The sequence below is a fragment of the Theropithecus gelada genome, chromosome 17 (assembly GCF_003255815.1).
Source record: "Theropithecus gelada isolate Dixy chromosome 17, Tgel_1.0, whole genome shotgun sequence".
NCBI classification, from domain to species: Eukaryota; Metazoa; Chordata; class Mammalia; order Primates; family Cercopithecidae; genus Theropithecus; species Theropithecus gelada.
In genome coordinates this window covers 33485521-33504896 of record NC_037685.1, presented here as the reverse complement: position 1 = coordinate 33504896, position 19376 = coordinate 33485521, and the positions used below count along the sequence as shown (strand labels likewise).

The window sequence follows — 19376 nt, the reverse complement described above, 5'->3', positions numbered from 1 at the left end:
CAGTTTGAGAATACTCACCAGCCGGTCCAAGCTCGTGCCTGCAGCGGTTGTCGGTCTTTCCTCAGGATTGTAGGGCCTGAAACGTGTATTAAAATTTTCAGGAGCTGAGCGGGCAGATCTGAGAGCTGGAGCGGGTTTGGGCTGACCACATCCCTGAAAGACCTGGAAGAACCATTGAAAAGTCAAGAAAGTTATACAGTGAGTTTTCTCCTAAATTCATGAGGCAGAAATGTGCAATGCAATGGTGTACACATTTCTCATGAAACTTTTACCTCCAATACACTCTAATTTTGAAATGTAAACAAGTATAACCACTAATATGACAGAAAGAATTACCCAGACAGATAGTGACCAACTGTATTCCCTGACTCATAGTTTCAGCATACACAGTCAATCCTTATTATTGGTAGAGCCATATTTGCAAATTTGCTTACACACTAAAATTTATTTGTCACCCCAAAGTTAATACTCACAGTACTCTCATGGACATAGAGACACAGTGCCAAAAAATTTGAGTCATGTTCCTAGCTGAGGTTGGAGAAGACACTCTCCTTATTTCAGCTCTCAGATTGGAAACAAGTGTTCTCTTTGTGGTCTACTTAGTACAATGTTTTTCACATTTTTGTGCTTTTTCTTGTTGATTTCAATGTTTAAAATGGTCCCGAAGCATCGGGCTGAAGTACTGTCAAGCGTTCCTAACCACAAGATGTGTAATGTGTCTCAGGGCAAAAATATGTATGTTAGATAAACTTCCTTCAAGCCTGAGTTATAGTGCAATGAGTTCCATGTTAATGAATCATCTATACATTAAATAAGGTGTCTTTTCACAGAAACACACATAACACAAGTTTACGTATTGATTGATGAAACTGTTGTGGCCAGTGGCTTGCAGGAGCCTAACTCTGTATTTCTCATTGCCGCAACGGTTCAGTATTTGCTAAGTCAATGTTTGCAGTGACTTTATAGAACATAACTACAATAAAGAGAATCAACTGTACTAAAAAAAAGGATTGCAATAGTTACTCCACAGAATGACTTCAGGATTAAGTGAATTGTGTCTCACTTTTACATACTTGAATTTGGCATTCTATAAACATCCGTTTGGGATTCCTGTTATCATGACAAATATATTTCATTGTATAGAATATAAAGCCAAATAATTTCAGTGACTCCCCTTTGAGTTATGAAAATCTCCACTAGAAGAATTCTTTAAAAACACTCTCTTGAGCAGTGGTATAGAAATAGGACAAGCAAATGTGGATGAAATCCATATAATGACAGCTTCCTCTAATTTTGTTGTTGACAGCTGTTCATGTCACAATTAAGATTGCTATGGGAAATCAAACATTTTATTGTAATGATCTTAGGGACTGAGCTGCCGGTTCTTTTCCACAGTGATTTCACTCAGGGTGGTGTGGAATTCATCTTCCTTTGCTGTTTTCAGAAGCTTTACATTCCGTGCTGGTTATCAAGAGATAATACCTTTACTAGAATTACAGGAAATGCAGTAACATTTTCAGGAAACTTTGATGAAGTTTAGCTTTATTCTATTTCTTCCACTTCTCCATAGCAGATGATTCTTCTAGATACTTTTCCTTCAGTAAACTTTTTGGGGTTACTTACATGAGCTGATCTTAACTTGCATGTAGTATATTTGCAATGCATTCGTTCCAGTTTTGTTATTTCATTCTGCGTTAACTCTAAAATAAGCATTTTTCATCATGCATATTATGTGATTCCACTGAAGTACGCAGAGAGCTCTTGAGTGCCATTCACAATGACAAATTCTGTCTTGAGACACAATTCATTTTGTTTTACCACTACAGCTAATTTTTCTTTTGTTGTATTCAAAAGTTCTCCTTCAACTCAGCATTTTGCAGAGCGCCGGTACTTTGTCTTGGCATTCCTCGAGATTGGTCTTAACACACTATTGATTCTTCTCTCACACAATTTCTGAAGCTGATGGTGTAAACCGGTGTGATAAAGATAGTGGGCCCTTTTCTCCCTAGTGCCTAAATCACTTCCCCCTGGCAAGGTCGCTGCTGATGGAGGGCATTAACATTTGCAAAGCTCCAGGGATCTGTTGAGTGTGCTATTCTGGATTGCTTTGGAAGTGACAGCTGACTTTTAAAAAATGTAAAGCCTAAGGCGAAACAATACTAATGGCCTGGCTGAGAAGCCAGGTACTGAAAGAGTTAACGGACCTTTTTAATTCACCCTTTGGGAAAAATCTGGCTCACTGGGTTAAGTTAAATCAAAGAAACACGAATGCCCTGAAAGAATATTAGTGTTCTAGGGAGATATTTCATCATAATGGAAAAGCTTCACGTTTGCTCGACTTTTTTTTTTTTTTTTTTTGGAGGGTGTTAATTATTACAGAACATAGGTTAGTTAATATAGCCTAGTAGTTTCTGTTATTTAGGTCAGGTTTGGATGTTGAAGATAGCTTCCATGCAGAAATCACGGGGTCTGTGACCAAAACTGTGGAAAACACTGACTTGTAATTACTTTGGAAACAACGCCTGGCCACATAATCAGGTGGAGAGCTACATGACAGTCTGTCCCAACAACCTCACATCTTGGAAGCCCTTAAACAGAGATCCTATCATACCCTTAGAAAAACAGAAGTGCCATAAAAGAAACCCTTCAGTGTGGAAGTGAGAGGCAGGACTGGCTGGATTTCCTCTGCCGACTAAGAATCCCTAAGCAGAGCTGGGAAGGTGACCACAACCACCTTTAAACACTGGGCTTGCAACTTAGCTCACACCCAACCAATCAGGTAGTGAAGAGAGCTTAAAATGCTAATTAGGCAAAAACAGGAGGTAAAGAAATAGAATTGGAGGTAAAGAAATAGCCAATCATCTATCACCTGAATATAAATTCAGGCATTCCAGCTGGCAACAGGCTACCCTCTTTGGGTCCCCTCCCGTTGTATAGCAGCTCTGTTTTCACTCTATTAAATCTTGCAACTGCACACTCCTCTGGTACGTGTTTGTTATGGCTCCAGCTGAGCTTCCGCTCACCATCCACCACTGCTGTTTGCCGCCATTGCAGACCCGCCGCTGACTTCCATCCCTCGGGATCCTGCAGTGTGTCCGCTGTGCTCCTGATCCAGTGAGGTGCCCATTGCTGTTCCCGACCTGCTAAAGGCTTGCCATTGTTCCTGCAGGGCAAAGTGCCCGGGTTCATCCTAACTGTGCTAAACACTAGTAGCTGGGTTCCACCGTTCTCTTCTGTGATCCACGGCTTCTAATAGAGCTATAACACTCACCACATGGCCCAAGATTCCATTCCTTGGAATCCGTGAGGCCAAGACCCCAAGTCAGCGAACGAGAGGCTTGCCGCCATCTTGGGAGCTCTGGGAACGAGGACCCCTGGTTACAGAAGTTCCCAGCCTAGGGATCAAGAGCTATTTTTCAGAATTTTACAAAACCTAATGAGAACGGTTTACAAAGGAGTACTTTGCAGTTGTTTTTGCTTAGAAATGATTAAAAAAAAAAAAAAACCTTTGTATTAGTCTCATACGGAGAATATACCTTAAACAACATATATCTATCATATAACTTAGATGACTTACAAAGTAAAAATTAACAATTTGATGTTTAATACAGGTGCTATAGTCTGAATAGCTGCGTCCTCCAAGAATTCGTAAGTTGAAAGCTAATCACAGATGTGGTGGAATTAGGAGGTAGGTCCTTTGGGAGGTGCTTAGGCTCTACCCTCAAGAATAGGATGAGTGCCCTTATTAAAAAACAACAACAACAAAGGATCCAGAGAGCGCCCCCTTGTCTCCTGTGAGGACACAGTGGGAAGGTGCCATCATCTATAAAACACCATGCAGGTCCTCACCAGACATCAAATCTGCTGAAGTCTTGATCTTAGACTTCCCAGCCTCCAGACATGTGACAAATAAATTTCTGTTTTTTATAAGCCACCCAGTTCATGGCATTTTGTTATAGCAGCCTGAGCAGACTAAGACAGCAAGCCATCTGCTACCCTGAAAAAAGTATTTTTAAAATATGAGGGTCATGGGGTGGGTGACAAAGGAAACTTTTAGGCAGAAAATTTGGACTGTCTCAATTTTCTGAGTTTAGCAGCAGTATAGTTAGGCACAGTGTTGTGGCTCATGAGGGCCATGGCTAGGTTAGTATAAAAGAGCAATAAGCCTTTTCCTCAGTGGCTTGGGCATTCCAACATTTTACATTTTGAATAAGGGAAAAAACAACTGAGAAATAATAAAGTGATGGAAAGGGCCGTAGGTTCAATGAGAGTCAGAAGATCAGTTGGTTATGGCTAGAGATGGCAATTTGGATCATCAGCTTAAAGATGGTACTTAAAGCCATGAAACTTTGCATTTACCAAGGACAAGTATATACAGGTGGGCAGATGGATGGGGCTGAGGACAGCCTATTGCCATGCCAATATTTCCTCTCTGAGCCTCAGTTTCCTCCTCTGTCAAATGGGAATAACAATATTATTTACCACACAGACACATTATGATGATAAAGTACAATATGTAAGGCAGAAAAACAGAACCATGTGTCAAGAAAAGTACATGCCTGATAATTAGTTAATTTTATCATGCCATAATCTGTATTTTCCAGAAGTTTGGCTTTCTACATAAAATTTGAAGAAAAAAATGTCTGGGCTGATGTTTCTTTTTCTTTCTTTCTTTCTTTTTTTTTTTTTAACCTTTTAAAAATCTTTTTTTTTTTTTTTTTTTTTTTTAGAGACTGGGTCTCACTCTGTTGCCCAGACTGGAGAGCAATGGCACAAACACCACACACTGCAGCCTCAACCTCCTGGGCCCAGGCCATCCTCCTGCCTCAGCCTCCCGAGTAGCTGGGACCACAGGTGCATGCCAAGCACACCCTGCTAGTGGATGTCTCTTAAATGTTTTCCACAAAATATATTTTCAGGGGCAAACGGTGGTTACATAAGTCATAGATTGCACCTATCAAAGTTAAATTAGGTACCCTCACAAGGGTTCCATCATGCTAACACGTGGTCAGACTCAATGAAAGAGAGGATGACATTGGTAGTGTTTCCCAAAACTATTTGACCATGGTTTCCTCATGGGGTTCTCATAAGACTGGTGTTCCAAAGAACTCACCCTGAGATATACTGTGAAGGTGGTTGTAACCTGCCAAGGAGAGACGTGATTCAGATAGAACTGCATTTACTTAGAGGTATTTGTGAAGCTGTTCCACCCTCCTCTGCTTTTAATTCCAGAGAAGAATGCTATTTTAAGACACTAAAGGGCTTCTTTTTACAACAGAACAGAAGTTTTTAGAGGTTATTGCTTCAGGATAAGCCAACTTATTGTGGTACAAATCATTCGCTCTACCCCTTTAAGAAACAGAATCAGTATTATCACCTCCTGACCCCTGCCTGCTTCTCTCCAAGGGATGTTGAAAGCGGTAATTAGATAATTCGGGAAAGTATTTGGAAGCCTCAATGTAGACAGATGCTACAGATGTACAAAGGAATTCTCCTTCCACCTCGCTGATTTGCAAAACCTGTGGATTTTAGGAAGATATCTGGCTCATGAATCCTCTCTCTTAAGAGGATTACTAAGATAATGTCTCAGAAGTCTGTTGGCATTCTGAGATTAAAGAAGCTGACGTTAGGATAGGAAGGGCTGAAAGGAGATACTTTATAATTCTGGAGGGATGGGGAGGAGACGGAGGTGTGGTGATAAAAGGTTTAAGTGCTGTGTCTTAGGTTTCTAAATAAAAGTATTTTTCCTTAAAAAATATTAGCGCATCTTAACATACTTCTCTTAAAATAAACTAAGGTGCCCACTCTTTCGGAGGCACATGTAGCTTTATACTTTTATCTCTTTGTCTTCTTTATCTTCTTCATTGTCTTTTGCAGCTTGATTATACATTAAAAAAAGTCATTACTGGCAACTTGAGCAGCAGTGGCTGCAGGTAAATCCTGTCTCAGCTCCTGTGTTTTTTAAAAATTCTGTCTTCTCACTTTCCACTCAGCAGGTTTCTATAATGGAGGAATGGTGCTGCTATTCTCATATAGGCAAATATTGAAATTTGCAAACAGAACTCTAATCTTTTGTATTACATCCAGGTAACAGTTAATGCTACCTACATTTAATTAGATTTGAATTTTTGAGGGTAAGTAATGTTTTATTTACCTATGAGATTCTAATTTATATTACAGTGTCAATGAATGAACTATTAGATTACTACTTGGGAAATTCAAATCTATTCCATTTGTATTCAAGGAACTAGAAGCTATCATATCTTCATTAGTCTGGATACCATATATTTGTCCAAGTGCAGCCATTATTTTCACAAGAAATGGCTGTGGAGTAACTAGCAGGTGTTATCAGTGCATTCTGGTGGCTATAACAAAATGCTTTACACTAGGTAATTTATAAACAACAGAAATTTATTTCTTACAATTATAGAAGCTGTGAAGTCCAAGATCAAGGTGCCAACAGATTTGGTGTCTGGTGAGGGCCCTCTGCTTTGTAGATGGCACCTTCTTGCTGTGTCCACACATGGCAGAAGGGCAAAAAGGACTAACAGGCTCCTGCAGGCCTCTTCTGAAGGGGCATTAATCCAACTCATGAGGGCTTCGCCCAGATGTCCTAATTACCTCTCAAAGCCTCCACCTCCAAATACCATCACCTTAGGGGTTAGGATTTCAGTATATGAAATTTAGAAAGACACATACATTCAGAACATTGTAAAAGGTCACAAACACAAGTCTGAAAGTTTGGAGTGTTAATATTAATCTTTCTTCTAATACTTGTGTGACCTTGGGGTAACAATGTTCTCCCCAATTCTCAAAGCTGTTGGGAAGATAGAATGATATGATACATAGAAGAATACACTGAAAACATGAGGTATAAGGTGCCTTATTTTAACTAAGTAATCTGTAATTAAATAGAATAATAATGGGTAATAAATCAAATCTAAGGATTATGCAGAATAACACATATATAATTTAAGCTCTGTGATGAATAGGGTTTCATACATTTTGTTCATTACTGTATCCCAGTATCTGTAGGAGTCCCCAACACATGATATGTGTTTAAAAAATTAAGAATGAAAGATTATGAAGAAATAAAATTTTTAGTCATAATCTTCCCCTTTTGCAAACATTTATTGAAGGCAATTAGCATGTAGGTTTCTGTAATGAGAAAGAAAAGATAGCAAAGGAAAGACAATGAACACTTATCAAGTGTCTATGATAGGACAGACACTTCACTGTGCTATATGTTTTATATGCACTGTGCTATGTATTTTATATGCTATGTGTTTTATATATATCTCAAATGATCAATTATCTCTTCAAAATCCAGGTTGAACATTTCTTCTTCAGACTGAAGGAATGAATCACGCATCCATGTAAAACAAATTATTTGATATTTCCTTTACTACATTTACTGGGCTAAATTAAAGCAAAGCCAAATGGACAACTTTGTTTAAAGTGATAACGAGACCCAAAATACTGTTTCTTGATCACTTGATAATAGCTACTCAGTGAGCTTGATAAGCCAGTTAGGAGGACCTTGCACACAAAATAGTTAGATTGGCTTCCTGACTGGCCCGTGGGAGAGCTATCAGAGCCATGGGTGCTGGAGACAGCTGGGCTCAGAGCTCAGGCAACGGCCATTGCTTACTGCAAAGTGGCAGACAACTTGGGCTCTTCACAGAGCCGCCCTTCCTGGTATCACCAATCTGTCAAAATGATAAACAGCGGCACCTATACATTGCAGCAGTTGTATCCTATCCTTGTCAATGATGGTCTAGGTTAAGCACAGAGCTAGCGCCTTTCTCAAAGTGGGAGTGCTGACTGAAATGTGTGTGCCTGGGAGCATTCACATATTATTAGGAAGCAAATCAGAATTAGTTGCAATATTTTAAAAAACATTTCAGTAAAAGTAGTAGCAAAAAGAGCTACATTATACCATTACATAAGATAACTGGCACCTTAGAAATTCATTTCACACACTTTTAGGGGATTTCTAACAGCATTCATCTAATAGCCTAAAAAGTGTTTTCCTGAATATAAACTTAAAACATCTTGATGATGACTTTTTCTTTAGATATAAAATTATTATACTCACTACAAAATCATTTTAAATGTCAGTTTTTAAAAAAAAAATTAGTGTAGTAATTTTCTTTATGGGTTACCTTCTAACAAAACAGTTATTCAGCCTTAGATCTTAGAGTAATCTCTTCTCTAGTCATCTTTTTTCTTCTGTTTCCTCTCATTTTGCTTTTCTCTTTTTTCTTTGCTCCCTGATTCATGCTTTTCTTTCCTTAAAGATTGATTATAATGGTCCCCAGGCCAAGTTCTCTGGGAAACTCTGTGTCCCTGGATGGGTTCAGCACTCTGTTAGGAGAATTTTGGGTTCTACTGAACCAAGTCAAGCCATCAGGTTTAGTTTTGTCTACTTTTCATTGGCCTCAATTTTAAAAAGTCAGCTACTGTATCAGTTTTAAGGTTTAAAAAATTTACTCCTGATGCTCACACAGCTTGGTTCCAGAATATCTGTCCGAGGTATTGCATACTTCTTAAAATCTTTTCTACAATAAAAGAAATGCTTTTCATCTGCATTGCATGAGAAGACATTTTTCCCTGAAGGATTTGCATTTGCATTTCTCAGGCAGCAAAACACCTTGATATTTCCTCCCAAATGGTGAGGATGGAGGAGTTACAAGGAACTTTACAAGGCAAATTTTTGAGTGTGGAGAGGAAAAAAGCCCTAATCCTCTTGGCCTGACTAAATGATTGTTATTCCATATGCCCTTTGCTTGTAAGGTTTAAAGCAGTTCTGTAAGATCACTTTGCAGAATATAAGTAAACATGTAATTTACATCAGACGGGCTCTACCATTCCTTCCACCCATGATTCAACAAATACTTGTTGAGTGTCACAAACATAAGGGCTGGGGATATGCCAGCTGGACATGTCACTACTCCCAAGAGGGTTTGGACAAGAAATCAGGCAATTATTATAGAATGTAACAAGTGTGATGGAACACCTGCAGGGGCAACTCACCCAGGCTGGGTCATCTGAGAAATCTTCCTAGAAAAGCAGTGGTATGCTGGACCTGGATCTTACTGGCCCATGAAACTACATGTTAAATTTTTAGGAATTTCATAAGTCAGTAGCAACTGTGTTTAATAATATGTTTATTATTAATTGATAATGTTTATTATTAATAATGTGCTTAAACACATTGATTATTAAAAGTTAAGTTGTATAAACTTAGTTATATAAATTATATTAATAACAAAGGTCATAATTATACTAAAATCTCATTACTTTTTAATTAATTTACTATTATCTATGCTCTTGAGGTTAATCGTGTCAGTCATATCTGTAAGGTGGAAATTTTACACCAGGGTGTGCTACTCTGTGTTCAGTGACATCATGTGGGTAGTCTGAAATCTGCACGAGGGAGTAATTACACCACAGACATGGGCAAACACTACAAATGAGCATGTTTCCCCCACAGATGTGGCTCCTTCACATGTTTAAATGTAGGCTGGCTGAGGCAATGACTCGATCAGAACCAAACCAGATCGTATATCACCACATAGAAGGGAAGTGCTAAGAGCTGGGAAAAGGAGGTATGTTTATGAGACTGGGCAGAGGCCACTGAAATTTCTCTAACACAATACTTCACTGCCCACAAGAAGCACAGTTCCATAGCAGGTGCTCTTCTCCTAAGTACGAAGAAGTTGGAAGGAGACTTTTTTTCAGGAGACCAGGAGAGCACCTTCTCTTGTTCCTAAGAATACACACTGAGTGTTAAAGCTGAATTGTGTTTCCATCATTTATTCTTGAGTAGGCTACATTAAATGTAATCTTCTCATCTTTTGGCCCTGAAGTTACACTGAAAGCAAATCTTCAGATAAATCTCTAAAGATTAGAGATAAAGGAGTTTTACTTTATCATCAAAAGGAGAACATTTTTGTTTTATCCCTTTTACATGCAAGGAAAGTTAAAACTAGTTTGCTCTGGATGCATATCACATAAATGCATCATAAGCATTTTTTCAAACCTTCCTTTTACTTTATAAGAAAAGGTGTGCTTCCCTCCTCCCTCTGGCCTGTATCTAGCATCTGAAAAATCTGACCCTGTTATCCAGCAATATTACAAGCAGGAATAGAACAAACCCCAATTTTCTGTGTGCTAGGTGATGAAGACATCAAAGAATAAACGATGTTTCAAGGTCACTGTTTCTCGGTGGAGTGCTGTAAGTGGGAACTGATAGGCAGAATACAAACAGAATTTCAATAGAGAAGATACTGTGAATCTAGAAATCATTGAGAACATGCTCTTTTCCTTTAAAAAACAAAACGAAAGAAGTAGAAACAGAATATAAAGCTTTATAAATAGTATGGCCATTCACTTTTTTCTCAGAAATCAGGCAGAAGGGACCAAACCACCTGTCAATGGAGCAGGCCAATTTCCCCCTCAATGTAAGAATAATGTGGAAATTATTATTACATGGAAATTCCTCTAAAGCTCTTTGCTGTGGAGGTGTTGGTGTGGCTAACAGCACAAACTAGAGTTGGATTGCTGACACAGTCTCCAGCACCACCCCTTCCCTTGACCCTGCTTTCTCATAAAAGCCTTGTTCATAGACACTTATTTACAGATCCATCTCCCTTTCTAAATGATTCCCTGCCATCAAAAATAACACCATACATCAGTGGGTTTAAATGCAGGGGGGTGGATTGCAAGTCTGATCTTCTGATCTTAGATGCTAAAAACAACCCCACAGAGTATCATAGGTGAGACAAGACCAATGAGTCAATGCTCTTTAGAATTTAGGTACCATAGATGTTTTTAATAATAACAATTAAAATGCTTAGCCTTTAGGAGTGGTTTTGATTTGACTTATTCCTTGCTAAACATTTTACGTGGATTATATCATTGTGCTATCAGATAGCCTTATGAATAGGTACTATAGTCGTTCTCATCTTTAATGTGAGTTAATTTAGACAGATAAAAAATTTGCCCCAAATCACACAACACAGAACAACGAGATCCCATGTCAGTCTCGTGTCAAAATCTGACCTGGTAACTGCTATGTTATTCTAAAGAATACTAGACTAACTTCAAGTACATTTTAAGGTATTTTCTATTCCTTATCACTGGAAGTGTCTCTGGCATTATATTTTCATGTTCTGAATTCAACTCAGCACAATGTATTGTTTCTTCCATGTGTAAAACAATGTGTTAGGAAGACTCTTTGCAGAATGTTAGAATGAATAAGATGTAACTCTTGTCCTCAAATAATTTATAATCCTGGGCAGGACAAAGTAAGTATAAAAATAACCATAACAAAAGGAATAATATGCTCACTGCCTTAGAACAGACATGCTAATACAGGAGCTCAAAGGAAAAAAAAGATAAATGCTACTGGAATAAAAATATATTTATTTGAACTAAATTCTAAACTAATCCTGATATCTGAAAGAAGATATTCTCTCCATCTGAAATTTCCAAGGTATTATGTATCCCTGAACATTTTGAAAGGAAAAAGATCTAGAGAAAAAAGAAAGATCTGGATGCTGGAAAAAGAAACCTGTAATAATCAGCAAGGTGATCATGTTCATAAAACTATAAACTATTGGAGTGGGCAGGGGACATTAAATTAACCCCTCCTTTTACAGATGAGGAAACTAAGCCCCAATAGCTGGAGACAGAAGTTATTACATTCTCTGTTCTCTTCTCTTAAGGTTTTTTTTCTTTTTTTCATCTTCATTTGAGCTGTAGATTGGAAAAACTGTCTAGAGAAAATTAAGTACCTGAAGGCTGTCCTGCTCATCTTTAATGCGTTCTACCCTCGTCGGTAGTAAGAATTAATTGAATGGATGGTTTCAACTGGAATGTAATAAGTCTTCCTTCTTAATTTAGATTATCTCTGACAAACCAATCTTTTCCTAGATTAGGTTTGAAATTATTCCGAATATAGTTAAATGATATATAGTGAGATCAGTTTCATCCTCCCTGATAGGATAGGAAGAAAGTTATCCACACATCTGAAATTCAAAGGCAGGGATTCAGGTTTTTTCTCCCTTCCCTTGGGGAATTTCCACAAATCTGCAAAGTTCTGAACTGTTGGGTAACTGTGGTGGTGGAAGATGGTGGAATAATGAAGGCTCTTCTGTGCCTCTGATGAAGATTGAAATTGATGAATGTAGTAAGCTTGGTTGGGGCTTGAAGCACTAACAACTATGTTTCTTATCAACAGGTTCCCTATAGTATGCTGTGGGCAACAGTCCTCCCTTAGACGGCTGGATCCTCAAAGGCTGAAGTCTATCTGGTGCTGGTGGGAGGGTAATTACTGAGGAAACAGCATGGCATGCTGGGAAAGTCTTTCTCTTTGAATCTGACAGACCTGGGCTGCAATCCCCGTTCGCCACTTGTTTGTTACATGACCTCAGGCTTACTATTTAATCTCTCTAGACTTAACATTTCTTACCTGTATAACAAAGAAATGAATGTTTTTTACAGGAGTGCTGTGAGGAGTTGAAATAAATACAGAAGACATCTAGAAAGACCAAGATGTCACCAGAGGAAGGACTCTGTCTTGTCCTCTGTATCAGTCCATTTTCATGCTGCTATCAAGAACTGCCCAAGACTGGGTCATTTATAAAGAAAAGAGGTTTAATTGACTCACAGTTCCCCATGGCTGGGGAGGCCTCAGGAAACTTAAAATCATGACAGAAGGAGAAGCAGGTGTGTCTTACATGGCGGTGGGTGAGACAGAGTGTGTGAAGGAGGAACTGTCAAACACTTATGTAACCATTGGATCTTGGGAAAACTCGCTCACTATTATGAGAACAGCATGGGGAAAACTGCCCTCATGATCCAATCCCCTCCTGCCAGTTCCCTCCCTTGGCATGTGGGGATTATGGGGATTACAATTCAGAGATGACATTTGGGTGGGGACACAGAGCCAGACCATAGCATTCTGTATTGTATTCCTTGTGCCTGGTACTTGGCAGAGTGTTCGTTGAAAGGATACAGCAGGTGTTCAACCAATGGTAACCATGGTTGTCACTGTTACTAGGAGATTCTGTCCCCAAAAGGAAATTGGGAAAGTTTTAATATGCTCTTGCCCCTGGTCTTTAAAAATGTATATGTACATATAATATTGTACAAAAGGTATACAAATGGAGTTTGAAATAAGTGTCATGTTATTACCAAAATATTCTAACTTGGTTATACAACTGGACATAGCCAATGTATTTTTTGGAAATAATCTCAATGTGCCTCATCCCTAATAGCTTCCTTGTGGGCTAAAAAGAGAGAAAATGGATCTGACAGTCCCTATAAAAACAGATCTGAGACAAGACTGGAGCATGAATATACGTGGTGAGAATAAATCTTTCTTTTGGTCTGTAAGTCCCACTTATTCATGATCTCAATTATTAGGCAGAAAAAGATTAGCTATTCTTTCTCCTAGATATGATGTGAGAGTTTGGGGAAAGAGATGTCCCATCTGAAACTGTGATGTGTTCACCTTTGGCCTTCAGATACATAAGAGAGAAAAAAGGATTTTATATTGTGTACTATTAAAACTCTAGGAGAGGTTGGAAGCAATGAATGACAGGGTTGGATAAGAGAAATATTTAATTAGAATTTATCACGTGGAAGTACTAGGCGTAGCTGTAAAAGGAATCAGTCAGAAAGAGGGAGCTTGGGTCCTCCTGGCTTTGCTACCTTTGGCTGTAGAACTTTCTCCTAATACTTAATCTATTCAGTAAATATTTACTGAACCTTGCCCTTGTGTGAGATTGACTCAGTAGGCACTGACATCATTAGGGTTAGGGTTAGGGTCAGGGTTAGGGTTAGGGTTATGCATCGATTAGCGAGATGTGCTTTGGAATCAGATGCTCTTCTACCCTTTGCACCGTCAAACCTTGGTAAGTTACCTAACTTTTCTGTCTTGTAAAATAACTTTTCTGTCTTTGCAAAATAGGGAGCTGTATTTCATCACAAGCACTATTATAAATATTACACAATAGAAACCATGTAAAGCACTTAGTATTGTCCCTGGCAGTAAGCACTCAATAAATACGAGTTGGCAGTTACAAATATTGTTGCGTTCCTGAAAGAGGCTCTCGGAATGACTTCTAATAGTAACTGCTTTAATACAATAAATGATTTCCAAAGGAGAAGTTGCCAATCATATTCTAGAGGAAAAAGTTATTTTAATTTCTAAACTTTACAATCCTCAGGATGTCTGGCCCCAATTAGGAGCTAGCTTCTGGCCTCACCTGGAGCTTGCCTCTCAGAAGTTAACCATATTTCTGGTTATGTAAATACTCAGCCTCAGTCTGGAAATCTAGAACTTCAAATGTGACGAGACTGTTTATCAACAGTGTCCTAGGGTTTCTTTGGAAAAAAAAAAAAAGATAAATTCAACCACCCAGTTCTTAGCTAGAATATAGATTTTAGACTCTACTTCATGTGTATTGTAATTTCATGGATGTGGCTTATATGGTAAATGAAACTACATATTTCTAAATTTAAAAGTAAATTCCATTCCCCTGATGAAATAAAATCTCTTTTCAGAATACATCTGTTCCACCAGCAAATCCTGTTGGTGTTTCCCATGGAATTTGTCTAAATTCCAACCACCTTTACCTCTCCATGATATTTAAAGCTGGCTTTAGTTCTTTCTTAACTCTGTCTTCCACATTAGCTCCTGGCTTCCTTTCCCTCTTTCCTGAAGAGTCTCGTTGTTCTCTTCTTCCTCTCCTCTTCCTTAATTCCCTGCATCCTCTTTTCTCTGTGCCAGCCCTACCAGACATACTATTTTGTTTCTGCCATTTTTTTGACCCTTGGTCCTGTGTCCTCTCATGTGAGTGGACTCTTACATGCCCTCTATTATCCCTTTTTTTCTTTCTTTTTTTTTTTTTTTTTTTTTTTTTTGAGATGGAGTCTTGCTCTCTCACCTAGGCTACAGTGCAGTGGTGCAATCTTGGCTCACTGCAACCTTTGCCTCCTAGGTTCAAGAGATTCTCCTGCCTCAGTCTCCTGAGTAGCTGGCATTAACAGGTGTGCACCACTGTGCTCGGCTAATTTTTGTAGTTTTAGTAGAGACGGGGTTTCACCATATTGTCTAGGCTGGTCTCAAACTCCTGACCTCTGGTGATCTGCCCACCCGAGCCTCCTAAAGTGCTGGAATTACAAGTGTGAACTACCATGTCCAGCCTCCCTATATTATCTCTACTCTTGATTTTAACATTTCTTACAAAGATATGTATCATATTGAAGTACACTGTTTATTAACAGCACTACTGTAATAATGGTAGTTGGAAAATTTTCACAAAAATGTCTGATTTACATTCTAGTAATAAACAGTCCATCTGATCTCTTGAAGAATTTTTAATAGAATACTTGACCTAAACTGTAGTTAATAACAATGTATTTTATACTTGAAAATTGCTGAGAGAGTAGATTTTAAGTGTTCTCACTACAAAAAATGATAAATCTGTGAGGTATAATGCATTTGTTAATTAGCTTGATTTAACCATTTCACAATGTATACATATTTCAAAACAATCTTTTAACATCACATGTGTAACAAGTTTATTTGACAATTAAAAATAAATTTAAAGAAGATAATAATTTAGTTAGCGCATTCTTTGAACTGGGCCAATTTCTTTTTTTCTTTCCTTTTTTTTCCTTTCTAGAGCCAGGGTCTCATCCTGTCGCCCAGGCTGGAGTGCAATGGCATAATCATAGCTCACTGTAGCCTTGACCTCTCTGGCTCAAGTGATTCTTCTCCCTCAGCATCCCAAGAAGCTGGGACTACAGACTCATACCACCACACTGCGCTAATTTTTATTTTCTGTAGAGATGGAAGTCTCTCTGTGTTGCCTAGCCTGCTTTTGAACTCTTGGACTCAAGTGACCCTCCTGCCTCAGCCTCCCAAAATGCTGGGTTACAGGTGAGAGCCACCACACCTTGCCTCTTCTTTTAAATTAATGATTTTTATTACTTCATTAAAGATTTCTTAAATGAAACATTTTTTATGCCACTGACTTGATTCATACTAAACTGCTAGCATTGTTTTTGTGCCATCAATACAAATGTCAATACAGCCCTGGGGAAAGGCAAATCCTGTTTGTTTTATCATAAGGAATAGTTCTGATTTCTCAGACTACTCACAATGGTCGTGGGGGTCCCTAGAATACCATGAACCCCAACTTGAGAACTACCATTTTAATTTGCAAAGGTATTCCATAAAACCATATTATTTCTTCTTATCTAGACATTTTATAGATGAGGATGGAGCACTAAGGGACATTTCAACACTTAGTATATATTAGGAACTTAAAATTTGTCTTTGTGTTATCAGTGAGTAAACTAGACATACCTAAAATCCAGGTCCCCTGATATCTGGTCCTGTGTTCCTTTTATTAAAGATTTATTTATTTTTCTAGGTTTGGATGGACATAGGGAACCTGTAGCAATGTAAAGGAGGAACATCTAACTGTCTAACCTCCACACTGTGCCACAGCTCCATCAATTTGCATGGCGGTGAGTGACATTAGTTACCCTGACTTGTTACACTACAAAACTTTGTGGGAGTCATTTCAGACACTGGATTTAATATACGTAGATGATACTCTGAGAAATAACATTTTTTAAACTTGAAGCTGGCCTCCCCGTCATCTCCCTGTGTGAACAGGCCAACTCTCCTAAAAAAGGAGCTCTTGTAGTTTTAAGTGAAGAAATGTAACTCCACAAAGAAAGCAGGGTGCGGGAGTGAAATGACCAGCCACGCAGCAGACTCAATACAAACTGGTTGAGGACAAACAGTGTAACTATTACAGAAGTGGTTTCTTTTTTTCTTTTTCTTTTTTACCTTTAAGCTCTGTTGGATTGAGAAGGCATGGTTTCTTTGCTTGAAATGGGTCCATGTCTTAACAGTTGTTTGCAGCTCACTCACCGGTGCATTTCCTTTTTTTCTTTATTATGTATTCAACAAGCATCTGCCTACACTTTCTATGTGCCAAGTGCTGGGCTGTGTTCTAGCTACACAGCTGGGATTCCAGCCACTCATGGAGTTTCAGTGAGTGAAGTCAGGAGAAGACTGGTAGGGAAAAAATATCAAACAAATATATATATAATAGATGCTGTGACAGATTTCTGTTATAGAGAATTGCAAGACGGACCTACTGAAAGGTGAGAGGAGTGAAAAACATTACAGACGAGAAGCTGCAAGTATATTCAAGGAACTGAGAGACAGACCATGTGGCTGAACAAGTAAACAAAAGGGCCAGTGGTATTAAACAAGGTTAGAAGGTAGGCAGGGGCCAGATAATGCAAGAGCTTGCAGGAGTTTTATTCCATTCTAAGTACAAAAGAAGTTTATTCCATTCTAAGTACAAAAGAAAGGCACAGTGGGGGACTGGGGACATGGAAGGAGGTGGGTGTGGTGCATGACCTTGTTGATGTTGTAGAAATACTTAGGTTACTGGATGAAGAATAAATTGGAGGGGGTTCTAGAGTGGAAGCCAGGAGACCAGTGAGGAAGCTGTTGCTTTTAGAGAAACTGAGGATCCTTGAAAAAAATATATAATCAATGATAGAAACTTCCTGTTCAAATATGTGCAGGCCCTGGGGAAGGAGAAGTTTCTTCCTATTACTTATTACTGTGTGGTGCTATGTTATGTTAATTAATTCATATAATTTCTGATCTGTTCAGTATCTGTCTCTCCTCTTAGAAAGTAAGCTTAGGGCAGAAAGGGTACTTTGTTCACTCCTATCCCCAGGACAAAACCATGTCTGCCACATGGATTCTCAATAAATATTTGCTGAATGAATGAATGAATGAATGAATGAATGGAATGAAAAGGGTAAAAAAGAACACTTGACTTGGAAAATGTATGCACATGCACCAATGGAAACAGATACTTACTTCTAAGAAGTTGTGATGGTCTCAAACTGCAGATAATTTTGTCCATGTGTTCCTCCTGTTCTATTTTCTAGAGCTGTTTTTGACATTAACAATCTTAGCACCTGATTACTTGAGTACCAATGGGATACCATGCCTCTCAAAATAACATTAATTGGTTTCTAGGCATAGATTTGAGAGGAATGGATGATTGCTATTTTTCCACAGGAAAGAAAGAAAATGGCCTTTCATGGAAACCCCAAACATGCTATTTCCCCAACAGGTGAGGGTAATTTGGAGCATCCTCCTTTATACAGGCTACCCTGAGCTCATTAAAACCCCCAAAAAGGCCTATGAAACTCTAGCTCATCCAATCTCCCAGGGAGAAAAAGGGACCCAGGCCAGATTCTTTCTTCTTCATCCTACCAGTTCACCCTGAAAAGCCCAAATCTAGTTTGATTCATGCTTAGCCAAGGAGACCTAGTAGGAATCCGTGGCTCTTTTTTCTGCTTTGCAAGGTCTTCCTACTACCTGTCCCCTCCTGCGTGATTATATTTGAAATCTCTTTCACAAAGGATTTTAAATATTAAAGAAAGCTAATCATGCAACTCTTTGCCTGACATATTTTTGTGTAAATGACTTTCAATTAAAATGCAATCACTCAGTCACCAGGTTTAAAGGACTGATACAGATTTGGTTAGTGTTTCATGAAAGGGAGACTAGTCGAGAGAACAGAAGGGCATTGTGCAGTCATCACTATGGGAGAAAAAGGTTGGTGAAGGAAGAGGCAGGAGACCCACTGCAAACTTCTCAATTTTGCTTAAGGCGGGTCCTGTTTATCTTCAACTGGGTGGAAACAAATAAAAAATTGTGCACCTGGCATTTGTGTTGTGCAGCTGCAAACCCAGGAGCTCTGTCTCCTGTGATTTATGAAAATGTGCTACTTTTGTTCTTTTCATGTGTGCTTCACTTCATACAAAGGAGCATTTTCCCCTGAAGATTCGTTAATGAAAGTTACACCATAGTCTTAAAAGGAAGTCAGATGGGATGTTTAATTATTTACAATTGAAAATATAGAACATGTGCCTGGTCTGCACAGCCGAAGATATAATTAGAAGTTGCTAGAGAGAGAACAGGGCGAGGGTGTGCAGACATTTCAAACATTAAAAAGAAAATTCCCCCCAAATTGCTCACAAATGTGAGGGATTAGTCAACATACTTGGGGCTCTCTGAAACTTTTTGGCAGCCCATAATTTCTTCGTGATTGAGTAGTTGCAAGCTAAAAAATTGCTTTCCTTCTCAATGCCATTTTGTTAGACATTTTTAATGAAGTAGCAAATTTGTGGCTCAACAGGAAAAGCTCACTGACAGCATATTAGAATTTATAAGCCCAGCCGACATATCTAGTTACTTCGTTTTTAGGTTACCGCACCTGTGTAACGTCCATGTATTGGCAGATACATTA

The 19376-nt window shown here is 38.6% G+C and overlaps 1 protein-coding gene across 1 annotated transcript in view; it reads right to left on the bottom strand.

Moving 5' to 3' along the window:
• Positions 1-19376, bottom strand: part of GPC6 (glypican 6) — a 1182247-nt gene that overhangs the window by 98677 nt on the left and 1064194 nt on the right. The window contains exon 6 of the mRNA XM_025364357.1: positions 19-162. Within this exon, the coding sequence (XP_025220142.1) occupies positions 19-162 (144 nt within the window). The remainder of the gene's footprint in view (positions 1-18; positions 163-19376) is intronic.